The sequence below is a fragment of the Poecile atricapillus genome, chromosome 1 (genome assembly GCF_030490865.1).
Source record: "Poecile atricapillus isolate bPoeAtr1 chromosome 1, bPoeAtr1.hap1, whole genome shotgun sequence".
Taxonomy (NCBI): domain Eukaryota; kingdom Metazoa; phylum Chordata; class Aves; order Passeriformes; family Paridae; genus Poecile; species Poecile atricapillus.
The window spans coordinates 146750844-146770583 of NC_081249.1; the positions used below are offsets into that span (position 1 = coordinate 146750844).

The following is a 19740-nucleotide window of genomic DNA, read 5'->3' on the forward strand; positions in this document are numbered from 1 at the left end:
TGTATAAAAGCCAAATGAGAGTGCTGGGTTAATTTAATATGCAATATAAATTACCACAGGATGTAAAAGGAATGAGCTGCAATAAGATGTGCCAAGGGGCATCTCCTTAATTTTTTATATTTTCTTACCGTGCTGGTAGAGATGTGCTGTCATTGTAGCTACAGTTGGAATTACAGTATGTTTCTAGTACTGCGGTGTAGTTGGACTGTGCCAGCAGTCTTTCCTTTTTTTCTTGACATTCCTCTTCCTTTTGTTTTTTAATACCATTCTATTTTTTTTTTCCTTTACAGAAAACAGATACTAGGAGCTTAGACTGCCAACACTTTGGTATCCAGTGTAGATTTATAACTATGGACTGCCAAGTTTTAATAAGTTTTAGAGCTGAAAAGTCCAGTGGTAGTCTGCACAAGCCTCTAGAAATAGGACAAAATCTGAGATCATAATCCTAGATTTGTATTAATAATGTTACTGAATAAGCAGAAAACTTTCCATTGCTTCTTAAAACAAAGACAGGCCTTTTTGTTTACCCTCTAATAATTAGTTAGTACTTTTAAAATGTAGATGCAAAAATGAGCCTGAATTAGAAGCTTTGGCAAGTTCTCAGTTTGAAGAAAGTTTCAACTAAATTCAGGGTATCATCTGCATCTTCTTTTGAAACACATTATACAGAATCCATGACAAAACTTTAGAAAGTGAAGAGTGTGTATTCAAATACAGACTTTAAGAAATGGATCTGTTATATCTAGAATCTAATTCCCATTATTCAGGTTTGCTGAATAATAATGGGAAAAGATACAGTTCTCATCTATTATCTTATCTACATTTCTTATTTGAAAATGCATAAGAAAAAGCTTTCAATATAGGATTTGGGCTATATGTTCATCCGAAAGGCATACACCATTTCAAAAATCTTTCTGTATCTTGCCAATGCTAAAATGTCATCTTTTAAAGACTGCATGCAGACAGTCTTTAATGTTCTTTTCACCTACCTTTTGCCAGTTACTGAAATATGAATTTAACATTTATTGACAGTTCTTTTTACCTTGATGCTAAGAACAGCCCACCCAATCTGGCCAGATCTTTTTGTTCAAAAACCAGTCTCTGACATGTCTGGTAAGAGATGCCAAGAGAAGTCTGTGAGAGTGGGAAAATCCTATGATGGCTCTTCAGAGTATTTCCTTGTACACTCTCCCAGGTCCAGGCACAAGCGGCTTCCTGAGCCAGTCACACCACTTCTGCAGAAATAAACATATAATCATGGGAAATAAAACATAAAAAAATATAAAAAAAAAAATAAAATAAACCCAAACAAGAACAAAAAAAAGAGGAAGGTGTCTTTTAAAAGCAAAGCTGTGTACTTTGATATCAAGGCATTCCACAAGATGGCAGGATTCTGTCTTGGCAGGTCACTACAGCAGGCAACCGGAGCCTCTACAGTAGCAATTTTTTTCCTATGATAGATTTCACCATCAGTAATATAACTCTCTACTTTAAATCTATCAGAGCTCTATAGTAGTGATCAAAATAAGTGGCAAACAGCTGAAAGACAGGAGGCCTTTATTTTCTTATGTCTTACTCACATTTTTTAAATTACAACATTTAAAGCACCATATTCACATAAAGCATAATTTCTCACTGTGTGGCTTCAAGAAATATTTTCTTTTTCCTACATAAAATTAGAGAGAAAATTATTGCATGTAACTGCCATTACTTTAACTAGGAACATTAACAGCAGTCCTTCATATTCCATCTCAGTCATCTATTATTTGAACTCTGAAAACCATGGATACAGCTATTTGTTACCCCTTGTCTTCATGATCAAGACAAGGTAACCTAAAGCTGGGATGCTGCTGAAAAAGACAGGTGGCTGTCCCTTTCACCTGTCCTGCTTCCTTGTGCTGGTTTTAACATCTGTGTGTACAGTCCTAATGCAAGTCAGATCAATCTAAAAAGCTGATGGAAAACTAGCTGCTTTTACTCAGAGGCTTAGCTTTCAGCTAGATAAATGAGCTGAAATGACTCCACAGCTACACAGTCACTACTGTTCCAATCAGGAAAGCAGGTCAAGCATGTGACAAGGGGCAGGAAAGTCCCTTTCAGCAACAGTAGTACTGGATAAGCTTACACTAATTGTGAAAACACACCCTTTAGTAACAAGGGAATAGTGAAGAGGATGCATCCTCAGTTCTGCCCTCACTGACAAGAGGCAATGGAGAGAGAGGAGAAAACCTAAAGCTCAGTTCTTAGACAAGTTCCATTGAAAGCTTGTGCTGGAGCGTGCCTAAATCTTGCATGCATCACAGTGAAATGTTAGTTCTGACCTCAACTATATGTGTTTTGCTCTCTATCTGTAAAATAAGGAAACTAATATATCAGCTCTTTCTAGGCCATGTTGGTTTGGTTTCTGTGAGAAATAAAGGCTCTGAAGTTTGGGGGGGAAAGAGAGAAGATAGAATAATTGTAGTCCCCAGTAGGATTCTCTGTAATATTTGATACTACGGTTCAGTTTTGAGTGGTGGTGTATTCCCAGAGAAAATTCAAGTAAATTCAAATATTTTACAAAGAATGGTAAGGATTTTGAATGAACTCAGAGCATGTTATGTTTAAGATTTTCATCATTCTATTAAAAGGCTAAACCCTGGTGCTCCCTATAAAGATGCTACAGCATAATGCTAATGCAAGGATAGATAAATAGACAAAACCCTGACTCACAAAATTAAAGAATTACTAGCAGGTACTTTGTACATAAACCAAATCAAAGGCCTCAGTAGGGGATGGAGATTTTAAAAAAAATCTCTCCATCTTGCAGAAGAATTGTGTAATTGCATTTACTAAACACTAAAGAGTAACTAAGCCCTACGTTTTATGTATTAGTGGGAAGACATCAGGTGTGGTCAGGGTACTTGGGCTTCTCATTTGGCAACAGTGGTGATCGACAGTGGTGATGATAACAGTTGTTATGATGAAGCATGAACATAGAATTTTAATTTCCAGTTTTACCACTGAAATTCAAATGAGTATTTAAAAAAAGAAAAAAAGAATGGAGTGAAAATGCAAAGAAAATCTCCCGGTGATATCACCAAATGCAAACAAATTCCATTGACAAGATCTGGTGTCTCCACAAGCTGTGAAAACGCGGTAGCAGAGAGAAGGAATTTGGATTTTCACAGTCGAGCGGCTACAAGCTGATTGCGAGAGTGAGAAGTAAATTCTGTTAATTTTTAACAAAGGCATTCAGCAGGGATACACCCACGATAACCTCGTGCAGAACCCATCTAACACCCGTGCATAAGTTGGGGCCGGTTATGGCAGACCGAGGCCTAGAGAAAGCAGAGACGCTGCCCGGCTGCGGCGCTCCGGGCCCGGCAGAGCGCTCCCGCCGCGCCCGGGGCATCCCGGGCTCGGGCCGGCCCCGCTGGGCGCCGCCTCCGCCCGCCACCAGGTGGCGCCCGCCCGCTCCGCCCTCGGCCCACCCCACCCCGCCCTTGGCCCGTGTCATGCCCCTTTCCCCAGCCAATGAGAAGCGGTGGAGAAGGCGGAGCTCGGAGCTCGCGGGCCAATGGGAAGCGAGAGCTGAGCAGGCGGGGGCCAATCGGAGGCGCACCGGTGAGTGCGCGACTCTGGGTCCGGGGGCCGGGCGGGGAGGGGGCGCGGCCAAGGGGGCAAGGGCCCTCAATCAGGTGAGGGCGGTGCTGACTGGCGGTGGCGGCGGCCAATGGTGGCGCGGGGGCGGGGCTTTCCCCTGCCCTCCCCTCGCGCCGCCGAAGCTGCCAGAGAGTCAGGTGGCTCCGGGATGCGCGGCGGCGGCGGCAGGAGGCGGAGGCGGGCGCGGAGGAGGCGGCGGATGGGGGGGATGCGGCGGCTCCTCCACGGCACACGCTGCCTGGTCTCGCCCCTGCCCGCGCTGGGCTGAGGCGGCCCCGCGCCGGGAAGCCCCGGCAGCGGCGGCGGCACCTGGTGCCGGCGGGCGCCGGGCCGCATGAACAATAGGCGGCGGTCCCGGCCCCGCCGTCTCCCGCAGCGCCCGGCTGCCGCGGGCGCCTCCCCCTATGGAGCAGCCTCGCCATGGAGCCCCTCACCGAGCTCAGCCAGGAGGGTGCGGGCGGCGGGGAGCCGCCGGGCGACGGGCCTCTCTGGACCGCTGTCTTCGAATACGAGGCGTGCGGCGAGGACGAGCTGAGCCTGCGGCCGGGGGACGTGGTGCAGGTGCTGTCCCGGGACTCACACGTGTCCGGCGACGAGGGCTGGTGGACGGGCAAGATCGACCAGCGCGTCGGCATCTTCCCCAGCAACTACGTGAGCAGCGGCGTGCAGGGGGGCGGCCCGGAGCTGCGCGCCCGATACCCGCCGCCCCCCGCCATACAGCGTAAGGGAGCCCGGGCCCGGGGGCTCGGCGCGGCCACTCCGCCGAGAGGGAGGGGGCCAGGGGAGAGGCTCGGTCCTGCCCCCCTACCGCGGGCTTGGGGTGGGTAAAGGAGGGGGGACGAGACCGGCGGAACTGCCGAGGTTGTGGGCGAGCCGAGGCTCGGCCCACCCGATGTGCCTGAGGGGAGGCCTGGCCCGGTCCGACTGGGTCCTGTTGGAAGCCGGTGCTGCCGCTGAGGGGGAAGGGAAGGCCCGTCCCGGTGGCGAGCGGCCGTGGGAGGCCGCGGGCCCAGCCGGCGGCGGGGGGCCTGCGATGGCCTTCGGCAGCGAGCGGAGGGGCTACAGCGTCTCGGTCTCCCCCGCCCTGGGGCCGCCCCAGGCCCCGGTGTGTTCCCATTCCCACCCGCGGAGGTATTCCTGCTGCTCCAGTGCCCTTCTGTGTTCCAGGCTAGCGCGCCGCTCCCTGGGAGGCAGAGCCTCCTCCAGTGTGTTAGCGTTTCAGCGACGCCGGGAGCAGTTTCCCATTGTTAAGACCTGTGTTTCCAGGGGCTGATAAATTTTCATCAAGCGACAGAATCCTGGCGGCTGGGCAGTAGTGGAGTCACCAGGGCTCTGGTTATTCTGCCTTTAAGAATATAAAAGAAATGCCAGAAGGGAAGCAGTTGTTTTCTGAAGCGTTGATTCGCTGCTAATACTTGATCAGTCTTACCCTACTTACTAACTAAAAGCCTATTATTTCTGACTGAAAAAGTCCTAAATTGACTTGTGCTATCAGGTTCTTCTGCCCTCTTACAAATTCTGTCCTAAAATACCTGTGAATGAGTTGTATCCATGTTTGGATATCTGGGCCTGCCTGAGGGTCACTTGACAATGTTGTGATGCTGAAGGCACTGAGGCATTGGTTTGTTTCCCTGAATTTCAGTGCAGTATCAAAGCCTTTGTTGGAGATGGAGAAAAGGGCTGTTTCATCTCTACATTTTTTTAGTCACTGTGTACAATGTGGAAAGAGAATCAGCATGGAATGACTTTCTAGATCTTGTTTATCACCATTGACAATTCAGGCAAGGTGCTTTTTTTTTGGAGGGACAGAGAAAAATCTTCAGACTAGTAGGCTTTTCTAGAAAATAAAGGAGTGGAAAGATGTTTTGTCCTATCTAGGCCGTATCTCCAAGGAATAGAACTAATAGCTTTTTGTCTTACTTTGCATTCTGCTTGAAAGTATTTAGGTAAAACTCAGTAATTCATAGCATTGCCCTTGGGCTCGTGAAAGGAGTAGGTGCTGTTCCTTTCTTTCATGCTGCAAGTAAGTTATTTCTCGTGCACGCAGGTTATTTTTTTCCCCACACACAGAAAAAGCTGTGGATTAATGCTTATTAGGTTTTGCTTTTGAGATACCTAAAAGAACCATTTCTATGGAGAACTAGTTCTGAGAGACCTTTTTGAACCCTCAGCTTCCATTCTGTTTTGAGTGTCCATGTATAGGCTGCGTAACTGTGGATTCTCCTGTCTTGCTGCCTCTTCTATGGTTTGATAGTTCACAAACAGTTGTGGAATTGTACCTTCCCCTTTCGTCTTTGCCTTACTCTTCCCATGCCTCAGCAAAGCTCCACTACTTCTCTTCTGTCAAGTCACCAACCATATGTTCATGACAATGTAGAATTTATTGCCCTCCAGAGGTCTGTATAATGCTTAAGCAGTATGGGGTTTTTTAAAAGAAACAATGCTGTTTCGACAGGAGTTAAAATTGGTTGCCATTGAATTGGATTTTCAAGTTGAGTATTAGAAATCCTTCGCAAGGAACACTCTCCACTTTTAGAGCTGATGAGGTTAGTTTGATAGCTGTTTGGAATAGGAATCACTGTCTACTGTTTAATACTTCATAGTCCAGTAAGTCCAGTTTTGCAGGAGTGATGCAAAGTGGAGTTCTGAACATGCACATTGGCAGAGAACCTATTTTTACTTGCTTTCCTGAAGTTGATCTATATATTCAATGAAAATCTGGAAGTGTAAGTCTTAGAGATTCTGGTTCTACTGAGAGCTGTAATAGTTGAGCTGGCAATTTTAGCCATCAAGCATGTAGTACTTGAATCTTGCCTTGGTGAGGATACCGTGAATGATAAAAGCCTATAGAGGCTGTCAGGAGTGGGCCAGCTTGAGTGACTCTTATCTGTGCTGTGGGTTCTTAAACACTTCAGACTGAATCGAACAGTTTAATTATATGGTCTAATAAGGACTGATTAAACAGCACCTACTTTACAGTTATCAGCATGGCCACTGGTTCATGGTGTACAGGCTCTGTAATTCCTTACTGGCCACAGAGGAATGACAGCACTTCAGTTCTTGAATCCTGCACATCTGCCAAATGACACCTGAGTTAGTTTAGAAATGTGAAGAAAAACAAGTACTTTGTGCCTTAACGTAGCTGTATAACTCAAACTATGAAAATGAATAAACTCATTCAGCAGGAAATACCTCTTAAAAACTCTCAACAAACGTTTTTGGTTCTTTTTAATGAATTTTTTTTTGAAGAAGCTACCTACCCACGAGGGTGAGCTGGTCAGTTTGCCATATAGAAATGCACATTTTCAAACTAAACTAAGGTCTTACTTCCAGATAAAAGAACATTCAATGTCACACATTAGATTTTATGTGAAAGCTGAAGTGTCTCGGTTTTACATCCCACCCCTATTAATTTGTGTCTCCAGCAGGGATGTGCTTTTTCTGATGGAAAATATGTGGTGGCACACGAAGTGCTCTACTTTCCAGCCCTTCGGTTTCCTTTGCCCATCTTGTTCTCCTGCCTGCCACCTTCCTATGCCGCTTTTTCCCAGCATCGGGGCGGGTGGAGGGGGGGAATGCCGAGGCGCTGCCATTGGGGCTGTCCCGTCCCGTTCCGGGGCTGTCCTGTCCCGTCCCCGCTGCCGCCGGAGCTGTCCCTTCAGCACCTGCGGGCCCGCGGGCGGCTCGCTCAGCTCCTCGTTGATGTCCTCTTAATCCGTGAAATGCCCGAGCAGAACACCCGCTGCGAACAGCACCTGAATGCTGTCTGTCCAGAGTCGGCAGGGCAGGCAGTCACCCTGGCGTTATGGGGTGTGTGTTTGTTCATTTTCAGTCTTTTAGGTTACCTTGTCTCTAGGAGCAGGTTAATTGAGGATTCTAGCAGTGCTGAAATTCTATTGATTGAAGAGATAGGACTCAACATCTGATTTCTTTAGGTCTTTTATTAATGAGAAATACAAGAGTGACTCTTCGTGTATTCTCAGTGACAGGGTAGTCTCACATCTGGAGTTATTGTCATTATAGTCTTGTTTTAATTCTGGTCAGAATCTATTCCTTTCATGTTTTCTAATAATCTGTCTCAAGCATTTGAACACCAATGTTGCTATTGTAGTACTGAAATCTTCTTTGTTGTGCAAATCCTTGAAGCTCAGAGTATTACCCAAAATATGTATTTACAGTAGCAGAAAAATACTCTTTGTGTTCTGGCCCAGAAGAGACCTTTTCTCCTTCTGGCAGACTTTCTTGGTCAGTTTTCTGTCTTGTTTCTATTAATCTTTTGTTAATGGAACACTAGGAAAGCAGCAAAGGCATCCTTATTAAACTAACTCATAGGTTTGAGTAACTTACAGAAGGAAGCCAACTTCTAAGAATCATATTCAGGAAAGGTAGAGCTCAGACAAAATAAAAGCCTGCAGCTGTGGACAGAAGAGTTTGTAGTAACTCCATATGATTTTGTGACAGTCTTGTACTATAGGCTTATACATAGGAAAGGAATTTAATTGGTATAAGGAGACTAGTTTATTTAAGTGGGATCTAACCTGCTCCCTTACAAACTTAATTTCCTGTCTAATGTCCTACTAGACAAAGCAGGGGAACCATGTCAGATTTGGCATTTCAAATGCAAGAAAGTCTTAAAAGACTCAGTGACTTTTTGTTTAAATCTTACATTATGGTACTCTTCCTTTAAAACTTTTAAAAATTTCGTTGACTGTAATTGGTAACCATGCAAATGTCAGACAGAGTAGCATCAGTAGTAGCCTATCACTGCTGTAAATTAAACTGTGTCAACACGTTTTTGGTAGTCAGTATGTGGAATTTTCATTCTACATTAGTCAGTGTTGGATGGGTTCTTTTGGCCACCCATATAAACTGTGTTTAGTGTGCAGCTGTACAGGATACATTTTCTCCTTGCTTTTGCTCCAGGTGCAATTTGTGTGCTGAATTGAGACAGCTGCATCTCTCTATATTTTTTCCTATATGATGTTAATTAGCCACGAGTCACTGTGTCAGTCTGTAAAGTGTAGCTGTCAGTGTATGGGAATAGGAAATTTTTGTAACAAAAATGCAGTATGCATTAATCAAGAAATGTTTTTCTTATTGCTTGCTCTGTACACTTAGTATGTGGTTTGATCCATCTGTTTGTCACACTGCTGTCGGTAATGTCAGAACTGGTTAACAGCTCTCTGGTGGGGAACAAATCTGCAAAGCCTGGGGAGGTGTGGAAGAATAAGTGTGATTTGGGAAGGACTAGAAGATTGTCATGGCAGTTCAACAAGAAACACTCAAATAAGGGACAAATGGAGAAGCAGATGCGTTTTGTGTTGAGTTTTAGCTACTTTACATTAAGCACTGTATTGTGAACACAGTGAAGATTAGTTGGTGAGTATGTTTTTAATTTTCAGAATATCGTACTGTCACTGAGAGCTTATCCTTAAGGGGGGTAGGGGCAGGAGCATCAGTATTATAAGGATTTAACTGTGCTTAGAGGAGGCTATTTTATTGCTTTACTATTTACCGGTTTTATGACACTGCAAGATCTGTTTTACCATACTATTCGTCACTAAAGGGTTGTCAGAAAGGCCCACTGCTTTCCTTTTTATTGTTTTGGAGTGAAAATTGGCCCTTCCTCCAAGGGAAAGGATGAGGTTGCCCAGCATGCACCTTCAGCTGATGTACAGGCTGCATAGTTGCTAAATGCTTACATCTTTTTTTTTCCTTTTTCCCTAGTCCTAGAGATCGACTTCTCAGAGCTTGTTCTGGAAGAAATCATTGGCATAGGGGGCTTCGGAAAAGTGTATCGAGCTGTATGGATAGGAGATGAGGTTGCTGTCAAGGCAGCTCGCTATGACCCTGATGAGGACATCAGCCAGACCATTGAGAATGTCCGCCAAGAGGCCAAGCTCTTTGCGATGTTGAAACATCCCAACATCATTGCCCTCAGGGGCGTGTGTCTGAAGGAACCTAATCTTTGCCTGATCATGGAGTTTGCCCGCGGAGGATCGCTCAATAGGGTGTTGTCTGGTAAAAGGATACCTCCTGACATACTGGTGAATTGGGCAGTGCAGATTGCCAGGGGAATGAACTACCTGCACGAGGAAGCAATTGTTCCCATAATTCACCGTGACCTCAAGTCCAGCAACAGTAAGTGCTACACGGTGAACAGTCAGGGTGCTGGGATATGGTTTTGGGGAAAAAAATCATACAAAGAAAAGAGGGGAGTAGTGTTCATTTAGTGACCCATTCTTGTGAACCACTGTATCCTCTAATTCAATCCCAGAAGGGTTTATTTTTGTACAGTATGGTGCTTCAGATCACAGGAAACATGTAAATGCTTTCACTCTGTAGAAGCAACTTAAATGATTGGATGCAAAAGCAACTGTGAATGAAGTATGCTTTGCTAGTAGTTCATATTCATATAGTGTCTAGGTTTTATTGGCATTTCAGTAGACTTGTGTATGTTAAAAAGCCTTATTGAATTTAAAATATGTATTATTCTTTCACTTTTTGGAAGAATAAAAGCTTCTTTGTAAAGGTAAATGCTCCTAAGCTTTCATTATACTTGCTAGATTTTGCTGTATAGATGAGATGCAAGCCTGTTTTTCTCTTGGGAGATTTAACCCATCCCGGCTGAATTGGATGTTCTCTTTATCCATCATAGAGCTGGTGTTGACAGAAACATTAACTCACTTGAATAAAATGTCCTTGTACACCCAGGACTTAGCTGATATTTGTGGTGCTTTACATGATATAGCTCACCCATTAGAGAGCAAGGAGGACTGAACTTTGGTGGTTAGGATTGTGTAAATCACAGTGATTTCGGCTGCTGTGTAAATCTGACAGCATTACTATGTGTTGCTTTGGTGTTGTTCTTGTAGTGTATCTCTTTTCACAAACTTTAACTTCTCAAAATCAAGCACACGTAGAACATTATTTATGAGTGTGGGAGCAAAGTGCTGCAGTGGTTAAAAGATCATAATCTCCTTTTCTGATGCCTGTATGCTGCTGTTTAGCCTTTCTCTCTGCTTGTCTTTGTCTAGATGGCAAGAGCAAACATGGACCTGAATGTTGGCTGTGGTGGTTTAGATTGGTATGTTTGTGTGAACTCATTGTCATTTATGGCTTGAGTTAATAAGAAGCTTTATGAACTGGATGGCTGGGATGAAGGCATAGGTTCCCTTTTGCTTTGAGGGCAGTGGCATTAGCAAAGAGGTCTGATAGATGGGAATTTTCATATTTTAAATAGATTCACTAGCACTAAGCATTGCAATGCTGTAAATTTCCAGGCCTTGCAGTACCTTCCCATGTGTTTTTGGCCTCAAACGTTGTGACCATGAATTTACTCGGTTGTGAAAGAGTAAAAAAAGTATTATTAGTTCTGGTTGGTGAGTTTGCAAATAGGAGCTGTAAGAGCCTTCAAGTTTGTTTCTACAATATTGTTCTTATAGTAAAAAGTTTCCCATTTTGTTAGAGTAGGGCAATCTTAATGTCGATAAAGATTTCCTGCTATCTAAACCCTTCCCTTACAGATGGCAAATATATGGGCATGTTGATAAATGCTGTAAAATTAAGGAATGATTTGCTTAGTTAATGAATGTGTGGCTGCATGTGTGAAGATGAAATAATTGCCTTTCAGTGTTGTGCCTTTCCTCCTTACCTAGGAAAATATTTACTTGCTTATTTTGCTAACAGGCCATTAAGATTTCCTTGCTAAGTGCTAGTTGAACATTTTTGATGTTTAGAATGAAAGTTATTTTTAAGATAAAAATCTGTTTGCTTCTAGTACTTCATTGTTTTATTCATATCAGAGATTTCTAGTTGTAAAAGGGAAAAGCATCAACAAGAGAATCAGCCCAACCAGAGGGACACCCAGTGCACCATCCAAACAGATATGGATGCTAGAAAATACCTGGACTGTCAGCAGCAAGAGTAAATGTCTCGTCACAATGAATCAGCAGAGTGTAATTGAGCTGCACTGTGAATGGTCAGTGACAAGTTGCTACATGTATTACTGTAATTTCCCTCATTTGGGAGGAAGCAATAGTAAAGAAAAAGGAAGGATGACTGGGAATGTGTCTGAAAGGATTCAGAGATGTTCTGTGTTTGAAGGGGAAAGGTGGAGAATCTACATGGTGGTCGTGACAAAGATAGCATCAGATCTAGTAGAGAAATTATGGGTATAGGAAAATTCTATCCCAGAATCTAAGGCTGGAGCAAGCAGTATTACATTTGGGAAACTAAACAAATGTAGGAGCTGGTACTGGAGGAAAGGACTTAAGATACTTTAAGGAAAAATTATTGGTTTGTTTTTCTCTTTTGAAGTAGGATAAATTAGTAACCTCAGGTATGGGCTTGACATGTTGCAACAGCTGTTTATTAAACAAAATGGAGTTCTTTGTTCTGTGCTGTGTGGTTGAAGAGGAATTTAAAATAATATATGCTATTTTAAACATCTGAAATACATGTTCTTTTCTGAGTGTATCTACAGAACAACCATCATAAATATTAGATTATGACAATGGTGGAGCTTTTTTATGGGGATAAGGAGTTGTAGGATAAACAACTTTGAGCTGGCTAAGTCATGTATTTCTCGATTACTCTGTCACTGCATTGCTGAAATCCCTTTTCTCTTATGTATAATAAGTATCTTAGAAATTTTTCTGCTGTTTCCTGTGGAAGGCTTTTTATTAGTTTTGTAAAGATTAGCGGACTAAGTATATTATTGCATCCTGATTAATATATAGCTTGCATATTGTCTGTTTTTCTGATGAACTTAGTTTTCTTGATTACTGTGGATAATGGAGAGCAGGTCATCTCATTAGCTTTGTGCCTGTAGAATTACAAGGATGTAGCATTTTCTTTGCACAAGTTACCACCCACCAGGTGACAGGCGGTGAGGTGTCTGTGGTGAGGAAAGAGCTTCTGCATGCAAGAACTTGGAAAGGATTCTTGCAGACACATTTTTTACATATACTAAACATCTATAAGTGCTGTAGAGCTGTCATGGGAGCATCAGCTGTATTGATCTACTGATTGGTACTGCCTACGTTGAGTAATAGATCGTGATTCTTGTACATCTCATCTTGCCTTCAAGCGCCAGCTGGGATGTACACTGTGCATCTGAAGCTGCAGAATGAGTTAGTTTGGGAGTTAGGGAACAAGATCAGGCAGTGGGAAAGAGAAGGATTGCCTTATTTAAAATCGATTTTTAGACTAGAAGAAAATCAGAGAGTGCCTAGTTGTTGGATGTCTGCTTATATTTAAGCAGGCACAGAATGCATAAGGACAGTACTTCATGATGAATCTTTTAAGCAGGTCACATTACATTTTGAACATATCAAGTGGGCACCCTAATGCAAGTCTGAGAATTACCCCATTATATAAGGATTTGAGAAAAAAATTCCTGTTTTCTTCTTTACATTTTCATACCTTTACATTTAATGCTAATACATTTAGAGAGTAGGAAAAGTGCTCTGTATGTTTAGTACCATGTTTGTTTGAGGAAGATTTATTGTAAGTCTTAGAGGTTTTGAGGGCTGCTTGTTTTATTGCTTTGGGGATGCAGTCAGGAAATGAGTACGGAAAGGTCATTATGGAATGAATTGTACACCTGTGATTTAGTTTTAGAGACCCTGAAATTCTTTTGTTGAGTCTGAGTTCAGCTGGCAGCAAGTCTGGTAGACAAGTGTTCCAATGGCATTACCAACTCATATGTCAGTCACAGGAGAGAAAAAAGATAATTTAGGAAACTATTTGGTTCTGCTGTGTGAGGAGATAAGTATTTTTCTTTTTATTTTGGGAATTTAAGGGATTCAAGTTATTCCATATGAAAATTAATCTTATTAATCTGACAGACTCCTCAGTGGCTGCTGCTGCTTCTCTTCATCTGGTGATATTTCCAGCTTTTCCTTCTTCAGCTGCATGTTGGTGAGCCATTGAGCATACATTTATGGAATCCTTAGTAGGCCTTTCCCAATGTGAAAGCAGCTATAAATAGTCTAAATGTTATCTATAAATAGTCTAAATGTTATCTATAAATAATCTAAATATAATAATAATATAATGGTATCCATTAATAATAATAATATCTATAAATAATCTAAATGCTGAGCTATAGGAAAAAAACCAACTAGGAATGCCCACTGAAGTCAACATCACCGCACTTAGAATAGCTCTTAAAAGTTCTCTGTTCTTTTACCTCTCATCTGTGATTCAACACTTATTTCTGGCAAGAGAAAAGCGCATGGCATATAATGCTTAGGATCAAAAAGGGACAGTCCTGTTGGTTTTAGTGAAGTAGTGTAAATAACAAAGTTGGTCTGTCAATGTTAGTCATGCCCGCATTGCTATAGGAATAAAGCCAGTAACTAACACTGTGGAGAAATAGCAAAAGCATATTTGATTTTCTTTTTTACTGTCTCAGCAAAACATGTTTGTTATTTGTACTGCATTGAAAGATTTTTCTGAGGGTGTTCATGCCAGTTAGCAAAGTGCTTTTTAAAAGTTACTATGGTTGTGTCTTACAAAGTGGCACAGAAGATTAACAGCAAAGTGACATCACCAAGGTCAAAGAAAGAGGAAAGGACAGACGTCAAAATATACCCCACCAATTCTGATTCAATCGAGTCAGCAGTTCTTCCTTTCAAGTTATTACAAGTCTTTACCTCTCCTACTTTTTGGACCACCAATGCAAGCTTAGTGTGTCTTGAGATTCAAAGCTCTAGCTTTCTAAAAGGATTCCAAGCTCTGCTCTAGCTTTGCTCATTTAATGTAGTTATGCCTTTATCTCTTAGTAAAGATGCCGGTAGAGCTGACTTTCCACATGGTCTATGGATAACTGTTCCTGGGACTCGCAATATTTCTAGTGTTTTTATTTTAATCCAATCATAGCTGACACCCTTCTGTTGGTCTTTTCAGAGAAGCAAAAGTATTTGTAAACCTCTTCCTCTGTCTGTCAGAGGGGTAGAGAATTCTTCCAGGGTCTGCTGAACGGACATCAGCAGAGTAGTTTGGAAGTCTGCACTGTTATTATTGCTGCTTCTGGTACTCCAGTGTAATTTGCTAACTCTTCAATGTTGTACTTCTATCAGAATGGATTTCCTTTGTCAGTGCAATTAAATGGCTGAGTAATGCTTGTAGACTGTAGAATATGGTGAAGCTGTTTCAGTGATATCACTGGGTGAATATTGATCTGGCCTTAGTTGGGTAGTCCCTTGGCCTGTAAAGAGGAACGTGGTGAAAAGGTGAATTTTCTGGGGGCAGAGTGGTGGTGTGAAAGATAACAGCTGGGAGATTAATTTTCAGGGAGAAAAAATCAGTAAAATTCCTTTTTTTCTTTCCTTTCTTCTAAGTTTAAAAATTGTGTACAGTGGAAATGAGGGCTTTCAAACAGCCTGAATATACTCCTAAGGCTGATGGAAGATGACTTCAGGTTCAGCCCTTATGCAATTATAGCTTGTTGATAGAATCAGATCAGATATTGCTGATGGGGCATAACTCCTAGTTCTGGTTACTCTGCTTATATTTCTCTTTCTCCCCAGAGTATAATAATTTGTGCTGATATCCTGGTCACTTGTATTGCAATTAAAAAAAAATTCAAAATAGCTATAATTTTTTGCATGTGGTAATATGGTGAGGAAATGGATGCCATTAATACTACACATTTTCATTGAAAAGAGTGAAAAAAAATTTATGTACTTTTAGTACAGAAGATGTAAATTGTGCCGAAAGTGTTCCTAATTTTTAAGATGTTAAAACACCAGGAATTCACAGAAGTAGGCTGGCAGTTTTGTATGTCGTACTTTGTTGGGTTTTTCCTTCCTTAGCTTTTGTAAGTTAGTGCAGCTATTTTCCTCTGAGTGGTTTCATGTTGCAGTCTTATTCTTGTGTCTTAGTAGATTTCTGAGAATTCGAAAATAAAATGCATCTTCTGTAAATGGTTTTAGTTGGATATGGATTGATATCTTCACTGTTAAGTGCAAGTCAAAAATATGAAGTCTTTATGAAATAAGTTTGATGTCCACAAGAACACTTTGGTATCCTCCTGCCCGCACTAAGTAGTTAAAAAGATGACTTCACAGATGGAATCTATTACCTTCATAGACAGGTATAGAAAGAGTGCTACCTCTTGTTTTTAAGAAATTAAATTGTGTCTATTACATATGAAAACCTAGCTAATATCCTTTTCATGTAATTGAGCCGATGTGTTCATTTTTTGCAGGGTTCTCTCTTCTAATAAAAAATAACTTAGAATTGTGGTGTTAAGCACTTTATTCAAAATGTGCATATGGAAGCACAGAACAGACCTAAGCACTGTCATGCAGCAGGTGTCTGTTGGCATCCCCTGGATTCACCGTCTGACCATCTGCAACAGAGCTGGGAAAGACCTGTGTTCTTCTGAAATTTCTAAGGAGCCAGTTAAGAGTGAGAATAGCCTTGTGGTGTTTCTGGGAAGCTGGAATAATTACTTGATTACAATTTTTTGGGTGTTTCTTCCACATCAGTAAACTTAATTTTAATTTTGACTGACTTCTGTCAGGAACTTCACTTTTGCCTTTCTTATCAAGCAATTCCATTCAGAATTTCAACATACCTGAAACTTGCTCGTGAAGTATCCGACATTAAACATAGTCTTGCTCTTTGAAGTGATGATTCATCACCCAAGATGATTCTTTAGTTTTAGGTAAGATCTGATTTTGAAGACTGTATATTTCCTTATGACAGGACAAGGGAAACCTTAAGCTATTTGAAAGAGTTTGGGGTATAGCACATGGTTTTAAGTAGCTGCTTTTTTGTACGTTTGCTCTTAGATTCTAGGGTAGTTTGTCATGTTGGTGTAACTGATTGCCAAAAGGTTGCCAAAGTTGATTGGCATGTCTGCTAATTGCTTAGTTGTCCAACTGCTAACGGAAAGTCTTCCTCAGACCCAAGCTTGTTGCAGATATGAAAAAGAAATAATAACAGAACCTCATGCACTAAGAAGAGAAACTATTCCAGTGCATAACAATTCAGAATTATGTTGTTTGGTTTCGTCACTGTTTCTTACGATCAGAAAGAAGAGCTCTTGCCCACAGAACAGTAAATCTTTGTGTCTCAATCTGTAGAATAATCATTATGGTGGCAATGGCAATATGGTGCAGCATCACTCAGGGTCCTCTTGGGAAGGAAGTAGCCAGAGAACACACAGCCTTCCTATAAATCATTTGTATTACTGCCACACACAGCCCTTCCACTTCACTTTCTAGAAGTATTGTTGTATTGCTTATGCCTTTATTATAACGCCATTTTTTTTATTAAAAACAAAAATACCTTCCCAAAAGAGAAAGCATTATCTTGTGCACATATGGATTCCAAATTGTCTCTGAAATTCTGTGTATGCTTTGAATGCTGTATGTCTTACGTCTGGGATAATTTTTACTCTACAAGCCAAGCTCCCAGTTTTCTGTACATCCATCTCTGATGTGTTGTGAAACAGGCTTCTGGGTTTTGCTTTGGCCATTGAGAAATATTAAGATCTCCTGTTTGTATTATAACTGGAAAAATCTAAAATGCAAGCATGGTTTCCTCTTTGCCTATGTATAGACTAATTGTTGAGATGCATAGCGAATGATAATGTGCCAGCAGCTCCACTTACAAATTACAGGTAAATACTTTTATCACTAAGATTTTGTTTATCACAACAATTTCTGTGCTTAAATTGGGGATTCCTGGGAGGTTCCTGGTATACTATAAAGAAAAGCTATTATGAATAATTGCTGTAAGGATGGTACATGTAAGGGTGGTGGGATGTATGAGAACCAGGCCATGTGGTCCACCCACCACAAAAAACATTGCATTTCCTGTTTCTCCTTTGAGTATGGGCCTATGGAAAGATGTTAGAGAATAGTCTTTAGTTCCTTTTGACTTTGCATTGTTCAAGGATCCTGAGAATAAGAAAAATCCCGTAACTTTGATTAATAGATCTCAATATGCCTAATTCTACTTGTTGAAGTGTTATCAGTCTTGCCCTGGGTTTATTGATTAGCTTATTCTTATTTGATGTAATCAGTCACATAATGTGTGGTTTTGATATGATTATGGTCTTCTAGTAACCACAGAATATTCCTAACACTTCATCAGGTTATTGTGTAGTTAGAATCTTTCATTACAGGGTAAGCTGGGTCAAAAAAAATCTAACAGAAATGTAGCACATCAAAAAGTGAACAGCTTTTTGACAGCTCTATTGAATGAGTTGTTATCCTGTGTGGATTTTCATGTACCACAGTGCAAGAATGCCCTCTTTCTCAGCAGCTGGCAACTTGCTTCTGCTTGCCTTAAAAGTCAAACTGCAAGAAACTCTTTTGACTGTTGTCAGATGTGGCTTGGTGTTGATTGTGCATCTAAGAGCCTTTTAACATTTGTTCTGATGAATGAAAATACATCTCTCTACATTTTTAAAATATTTTAAATTAAATCTGATTTAAAAAACCCCATTAAACACCCCAGCTTCTGGTGTGGATCATGCTGTTGCCTGTGAAATTCTTCTGTCTTTCTTACCGTCTAGATTTTGGAGTACCAGCTTATTCCGTGAGTGAGTTGGTGTTGGTGTTGTTTACTGTTTCATAAAGATGTCTTAATTGAAACCAAAACAAAACCGTTTGGGCTACCTTTTTCTATCATGAATTTCATGTTTATATTTGCCTGGAAACAGCTCCCACTGAACCAGCATTATTATTAAATCTCTTTTCAGTCTCTTGAATGAGTGATGAATGATGAATGTTATTCACGTGATTTTATTCCTCCCGTTCCTTTTGTGTTGTTGCCTAATACAGTTCTTGATTTGTTTCAGGCTTTCAAACTGACATGGTTTGGCAATGCCCTGTGTTGAGTACAGATGTAATTTTTTTTTTCCCTTGGAGCATTTAACTGATTATGAAGAATACAATAATCCATGCCTGAGCTAGAGGTTGTTCCAATGTCAGCAGTATAGTAGGATTTATTCTGAAACCAGAGCTGAACAGCTCTATTTTTCCCAGAAACTCACCTGAGCATTCTCCAGGAGCATTCAAAGTGTTTTGTTTTGTACAGATCACTAAAGCGATAAGATTTTTTACAGCCTGGCTAGGTGAAAGGATCGATTCTAAATATATCGGGGCTTTGGAGGCCTTTCTTCTCCCCTCCCCCATTATGCATTAGCTCTTTAGAGTTACTGTACTGCATGGCTTAAAATCCAAGAACTGCTGTGCTGTCACATCCATCACCTCCTCTAGGTTGATAGAAGAGGACAGTCATGCAGCTTTATGGATTTGCTGAACCCTGCCTCATACCCAGTAATTAAGAAGGTGTTGGTTCCAAGGTGAACATATATATTTTTTTAATGTACTGTTGCTGAATGGTTAGTTATAAGAGGGAAAATATTTGCTTATTACTAGAGATGATATTTCTGGGTTTTAGTTTTTCTTCTAAGATGTGACATTTTGAGTGGGTCCTAAATTCTATCCTCTCCAGGATCTTATGCAATATTTAGCCTTCTGCACCTTAAACAGATATTAGAGTAAAGATGCAGTCCTACTGAAATGAACGGCAGAATACCCAACAGAAGGTAGGTAAAGGCTACGAGCGGAAAGCCCGGACTTACTCCATGTGCAGATCTGTTAATCACTTTAAGTACTTTGAATGCAGGATCAAGAGCAGATTGCTCATTATCTGGATACTTGTGAAGCAAAGCTGTGCTGGCTGACTATGGAAGGTAGAGCTAAAATTGCAAATTAGATTTTGGTGAACTGCTAAAATACTAGGTCTCATTTTGGAGCAAATTTTTGAAATTCTTTCCCAAATGCTTAGTTCTGTCCTCAAGACAGAATGCCAGTGTACTGCCAATAGAACTTAATAATTAAAAAAAAGGATTGGCTGGCAACCTCAGTCCCTTGTTCCCTTTGTAATAGCACTGCTTTTTTTGACTTGTTAGGCAAACTGCAGACTTAATAGCTATCTTCTGTCTCTCTGGGACAATGCAGCAGTATGAAGCAGTATATTAAGGCTAACTTTTCATCTAACATCCAGTATTTACCACGTCCAGAATCTGAGCTGACGTGTATCTTGGGAAGTTTTGCTTATTTA

The 19740-nt window shown here is 41.3% G+C and overlaps 1 protein-coding gene across 2 annotated transcripts in view; it reads left to right on the top strand.

Moving 5' to 3' along the window:
• The first annotated feature begins 3792 nt into the window (after window positions 1–3792).
• The window catches only part of MAP3K9 (mitogen-activated protein kinase kinase kinase 9), a 61682-nt gene continuing 45734 nt past the window's right edge, over window positions 3793–19740 (top strand). For both annotated transcript variants that reach the window (XM_058856764.1, XM_058856774.1), the window contains exons 1-2: window positions 3793–4366; window positions 9373–9786. In XM_058856764.1, coding sequence (XP_058712747.1) covers window positions 4066–4366; window positions 9373–9786 — 715 coding nt within the window. In that variant the 5' untranslated portion in view covers window positions 3793–4065. The remainder of the gene's footprint in view (window positions 4367–9372; window positions 9787–19740) is intronic.